The sequence below is a fragment of the Sinocyclocheilus anshuiensis genome, unplaced genomic scaffold (genome assembly GCF_001515605.1).
Source record: "Sinocyclocheilus anshuiensis isolate Anshui unplaced genomic scaffold, SAMN03320099.WGS_v1.1 scaffold553, whole genome shotgun sequence".
Taxonomy (NCBI): domain Eukaryota; kingdom Metazoa; phylum Chordata; class Actinopteri; order Cypriniformes; family Cyprinidae; genus Sinocyclocheilus; species Sinocyclocheilus anshuiensis.
The window spans coordinates 2115658-2121684 of NW_015539821.1; the positions used below are offsets into that span (position 1 = coordinate 2115658).

The 6027-nt window shown below is 39.8% G+C and overlaps 1 protein-coding gene across 1 annotated transcript; it reads left to right on the forward strand.

The window, feature by feature from the left end:
• The first annotated feature begins 833 nt into the window (after positions 1-833).
• Positions 834-4789, forward strand: LOC107684082 (suppressor of cytokine signaling 3-like). Its single transcript, XM_016480247.1, has 2 exons — positions 834-1047; positions 2505-4789. The coding sequence occupies exon 2, from the start codon at positions 2679-2681 to the stop codon at positions 3336-3338; it is 660 nt and encodes a 219-aa protein (XP_016335733.1). The 5' UTR covers positions 834-1047; positions 2505-2678; the 3' UTR covers positions 3339-4789.
• Positions 4790-6027: the final 1238 nt, after the last annotated feature.

A 6027-nucleotide genomic window follows, 5' to 3' on the forward strand; every position in this document is an offset into this window, starting at 1 on the left:
CTCTTGAATAAAAGCTTTATAAACAATAACATACTCACTGTTTGTTGTTTGTTTTAATACAGTAATTGACTGATTCAATGTAGTTGATAGTTAAAATGACTACAAATTCAGGTTTTCGTCACCACCGTCAGATGTGTCAACTCCTCTGTCACCTCCGTCAGTTGAATATTTTGATAATATTTGATCATGATATTTTATATTTGTTGTGGAATTGTTGGTAACATGTGAAGGTGTAATCTGTCTGCTAACACGAGAATGTGTTTTGAAATGTTAAAAACATCTTGAATGCTGTTAAAGATAAAGCTGAAATTATATTACACTGTCCAAGGTAAAAAAAAAAGCACATTTTGTTAAAAAAGAGAAAAGTTGGGAGGTTGTATCAAAGCATAGCTCAGTAGCTTAGTACATATAAGATACATAAATGTAGTTTCATTTGTCTGAGTACAAGGTTTTATTTTTTCAATTTTGCACCCTGTTTTGTCCCACTTCTCAAGAATGACTGCTTGGCAAAACGTTCAATCATGCATCTGGCCGTAAACGACACTATAATACGGGACTCTGCAAAAGCAATAAATGAATAAATAAAATAGACAAATAAAACAGAATAATATGCAACATGTGTGTGGTCAGATATCATCAGTCATAACACACCGACCGCATTTATATCCGCAAGGGCAATGCAACGTTTCACCTTGTGTGAACAGGGAAGGGAGGGGGGAGAAATCCCGTAAAAAAGGGTCACGCTGATTATTTATTGGCAATCCGCCACGTGCGTGTGTGTGAGTGTGTGTGTGGTTGCTTTACTGGAACACAAGGGGTGGAGCCTTTTAGAAATATCAGTCGGTACTTCAGCTCGATGGCACGAACCTCCACTACCTCTGATAGACTTTCACACAGCTGATCTCTGATCAACTTAAAAAACTGACATGAAACTGATCTTCATCCTTTTAAAAGAAGGTCTATTTTGCATAAACGCTTATATGGAAATCACAAAAGGAGCTATGTTTTAAGAAAACTCCCAAGATTGAGTCGGATAACGATTTGAAGGTAAAACGACGTTTTGCGCGTTATTCTAATGCACTGGAGTTAAGAATCTATTGTAAATGTATGCATATATTATTATATCGGACTGTTATGCATGCCTCGGTATGTGCTGTGCTACATGGCATTCATATCTAAAACTATGCTGTTGAGTTTTGTAATTCGAGCTAACGCATAGCTTAAATAGTTTGAAGTCTGCTTTAGTGATATATGTGACTAAACGACCTCAATGTAACACGAATAAGTCGGTGAATTTCTATTCCAGATAGGATAAGAGAGTGAAGGGGCATTTACAGTGTAATACGAGACAGAGACCGTGTGTCATGAATGAGAAATTGGGTTATTCACAACGAACCGGAGGATCTCATTCATAACCTGTTTTCTAATAACCCGAAAGAGCGATCGAAGTCAATATCGGGTTTACACAGTCGAGCTTGGACTAAAAATAAAGCTTCGATTAGCAGCTAGTTAATTTATCCACTGCAAGCCGTTTTAACACTTCTATCTATCTTTATTTTACAAGTACTCATTTCTCATCAATAATGACTTGTAAAACTAATCGTTATTGGATTACTTGCTTAACTAGTACCACTAGTTCTAGTAGAACTAGAATATGGAACAGCAATAAAGAGTACATACTAGTGGGAAGTTGATATTTAAACCACAGATCCCTATAGAATTCACTAACTTGAATCATTTGTTACCAGTAGTATTGTCATAGTGACTAGTTGCAATAGTATTAGTAAAACTGGAACAGGTACCAGCAACATTGGCATACATACTAGCGAATAACGAGTAGCTGATCTAAACTACAGATTCCCATGTAAATCATTACCAAAAAAATAGCAATTTGTTATCAGGAGTATTGGGAGGTTGACTAGTAGCAATAGTATTAGTAAAACTGGAAAAGGTACCATCAACATTGGCGTACATACTAGTCAAATGTGAATAACTGATCTAAACCACAGATATATTATTCAGTAACAAAAAATAGCAAGTTGTTACCAGATGTATTGGGATAGTGACTAGTAGAAAAGTAGGATGTAATGATTGAATATATATTAGTCACTATTGGAATAAGCACTAGCATCTAATGGGTATGTTTATACATAAGGTTCATAAAGCACAATGACTAGATAAATCACTACTACTGAATTACTTGAAAAATAAGTATTAGTTAAAAAACAGACACTAATTAAAGAAGGTAATGTTAAAACAGCCATAGTTTATCTCCAGATGGGACGATTACATCACTGAAATGCTAAATGTGATGTTTCTTTGGAGCGGTAGGGTTGGGCTTTAATGATGAGGAACACATGTGAGCAACATCCAATCCAGTTATTAGAACTATGAATGGCCCTAATAAAAGTGATGTCATAGCAGATGTAAGTGTGCTGGCACTGGCTTCTGTTGTTCTCACTGTTTGGTTGATGCTGACATTTTCCATTTGGCTTTTCCTTCAGCTGCCTTCCATACCCAACGAGACGTCATTTCTTCTGGATGTGGAAGAGGTGCCAGAGCTCTGGGCGTTGTGTTGGTGCTCTCCAGTGCATCAGCACCCTGGCTGGGACGGCCCTTCGTCCTTGGACCCCGAGCACCAGTGGTTGCCGGGCGGTACAGGGGGTGGGCAGAGCGCCATGGTAACGCACAGTAGGTTTGACAGCGCCATGAGCAGCAGCCCCTTTGAAGGCGGCGTGCGCCTGCCCCCCCACCGGTACAAGACCTTTAGTTCTCGGGCGCAGTATCAGATGGTGATTGCGGCTGTGCGCAAACTGCAAGAAAGTGGCTTCTACTGGAGCACTGTGAGCGGGAAAGAGGCCAGCGCACTGCTGAACGCCGAACCCCCAGGCACCTTCTTGGTGCGTGACAGCTCGGACCACCACCACTTCTTCACACTCAGCGTGAAAACGACCATGGGCACCAAAAACCTGCGCATCCAATGTGACTCCGTCTCCTTCTTCCTGCAGACCGACCCTCAGAGCGAGCAGGCGGTGCCGCGCTTCGATTGTGTCCTCAAACTCATCCATCATTACATGCCATCGGCCGGGACGGGGACCTCTTCGAAGGTCCAGGCCGTCGGAGAAGGTGGAAGCGTGGCCGACGGAAGTGCCTACTACATCTACTCTGGAGGCGAGAAGATCCCTTTGGAGCTACTGCGTCCGCTGGCATCTAGCATGTCCAGTCTGCAGCACCTATGTCGAAAGACTTTAAACGGTCATATAGATGTGTCCACCAAACGGGACCAATTGCCTCATCCACTCCAAGAGTTCCTCCAGGAGTACGACGCTCCTATCTAGCTATTCTTGATGGGTTTCAGATGAGAAGAGCCACATGGGTAGAAGAATAAGGCGCGTAAGTGGAGTTTATCACTCCTGACCTCGGCGTCTGTCAGTATTGCGGGCCAGCTGTGCCTTCGACCTCTGGATTGTGAACTTTTGAAGGACAGCACGAGATACATACTCCAACTCAAGTGCATCTGACATCTCAGCAGCTGTTGACACGAACGGACTTCCGCGTTCCAGCGGCCAGTCGGACTGCTGAAGATAAACACAAGTGATAGTTGATCAGTACAGGAGTTAAGTGTGCTGCTATGGCTACGGTCCAGCCCTTCATCATCGATCGGGAGACACTCTCTCAAGTCTTTTTTCTCCAGCTCAACATTTTTTGACTTTCTCCTGGAAGGAAAGAGCGAGAGCTGGGTGTTTGCAATGACGTACACATTTCCACTGCTTCTTGCCAAGTGTAATTGCCTCATAAGTGGCCGTGGGGGCGCAAACGGGGTGGCTACTTACCGTTCACGACCGACACTGTCTGCTATGGTGACTGTGTGTGGGGTCAAGAAAAAGGACTAGAGCAAACGTATCGACCAGACGAGAGGCCTGTTACTTCAGGCCTTTGACCTCCCTTAGCCCTCTTTGGAGAAGACGGCCCCTCAGTGGACTGTTGTTACTTTGTTCATGATAGGAGCCAAAGCAAACAGTGGTTTCATTTGTGCTAGGAAAAGGCAGTCTGAACATTGTTGACGATATGAGCGTATATATATGAATTGTCATTCATATACTGTGAAGCAAGTACAAGCACAGTATGAAAAATCTTTAGTAACTGATTTACTGTGGTGTTTGACATGAAGGACCGTGCTTCTCTGATCACACAGAGAAGCATTTATACTTTGTGTGCTTCGAAATTCTCATTCAATAACAATGACACAGTGTTTGTTTCACTAGCAGAACTTGACGTCTGCTATTCACTGAATGTATTATGAGTCTATGGAAGGGCTTGTGGTTCCACTTGTAGATTGTTTTTCTATCTCTTTTTTTTTCTTCATATTTTGTCAAATCAAGGTGTTTACATGTGTGGCCACCAACAGGAAAGCATGTTTTTGACTGTCTTTTATAAAGATGTCTCATCTTAAGGTCTGGTCTGATGACCGCAGTGCAAGCTTGAAGATCAGAAACAAAGGCATTAACATAGAAAATGCAGCAAGAAACTTTGCACATATTTATATTTATAAGATATTTCCATAATTTATATTAAAGAGCACTATTTTTACAAAATGGACCCAGCCATGTGCCTCACATTTTTCTGTGTATAAAACAATGGTTATTCTCTCTGGCCTCAGGCTGCATGTAATTTAAATATGCATGATTTTTAATGTGGCATTTGCAGCAGAAAACATTTTCCTCCAGTCATGTGCACACACACACACACACACACACACACACACACACACACACACACACACACACACACACACAAAGATCAGAATAGTTCACTTTTAAAGAGCTTTTTTTACATTTTTTGTAGCTTGTGCTCACCGTCAACTTTTGTTGTATGAATAAAAAATTATTTTGTGTTCCACACTGAACAGGTCTGAGGCTTACCTTGAGGTGTGTGTACAGGATGTCACTCAGTGCTTTCTCTTTTGTTCAAAGTTAAAACATCTGCCTCTCTCTTTTTCTCCAGAGTGTTTTTAATGGTCTCTATGGATTAATCCTGGTCACTCTTCATTCCTCACAGGAAAAAATCGGGGAGTAAAATGGACACAACACTTTTCAGCTTTTCTTCGCTCATATTTAAATTTTTTTTTATCTCTTCTAGTACCAGTCATTTTAATTAATATTGCAACTCTATTTAAAGTTACAATACAATTTGTTTTTTACAGATTGAGCATTTCTTGTATGCTTCCAGTTATTTAATTGATTAACCACTCTCTTAATTAATTTTCTCTCCATTTAACTAAGGGCTTTTATCAGATCTTCATCCTCATATTAGAGGGTAATTAACACGTAGTAAAAGTTGTAACTCACAAACCATTAAATTCCTAAGTGGGGAAAAAAAATCAATAGGCCTTGATTAACTTCCTGAGCAAACCCAATAGAGCTTGACACGATAAGATTTCTGACTTACAGTGCAGACTTAATCATAGAAGTACGGAAGTGCTTGTGCAATTGAAAGATAACCTAGTTTTTATTTCATAATCAAAGTATTTTTTAAATCAGTAGTGCTGATATGAAAAGGTGTGGTTATATCACTGGATTTCTAATATTTTGATAACTATTAAAATAAAAGCTAATTAAACTAAATACATCCAGACTATACTGGTATTAAAGCAGATCCTGGTAAGTTTTCACTGATCAGTACCTTTAGCTTCCTTAATTTTTGATTTGCATAGTTACACATGAAAATTCAAATAACATATCAGTTCCTATAGCAGAATGGAAAATAAATGCATATTTATAAGCATCCTCAGATTACTTATTAAAGTGATAGTTCACCCAAAAAAGAAAATTCTTACATTATTCACCCTCTTGTCATTCCAAAACCTGTGACTTTCTTCTGCAAAACACAAAAGACAAAACATTGGACCCCATTGAATTTAATTGTAGGCTATGGGCAAAAAGAACACCGAAGCATTTTTCAAAATATATTTTGTGAACACTCCAGTCAATAATTACAGAATATTAATTTTTGGGTGTTAAATGTATT

Excerpts from the sequence above, each read along its gene's own strand:
- LOC107684082 (XM_016480247.1), top strand. The coding sequence starts at position 2,679 with ATGGTAACGCACAGTAGGTTTGACAGCGCCATGAGCAGCAGCCCCTTT.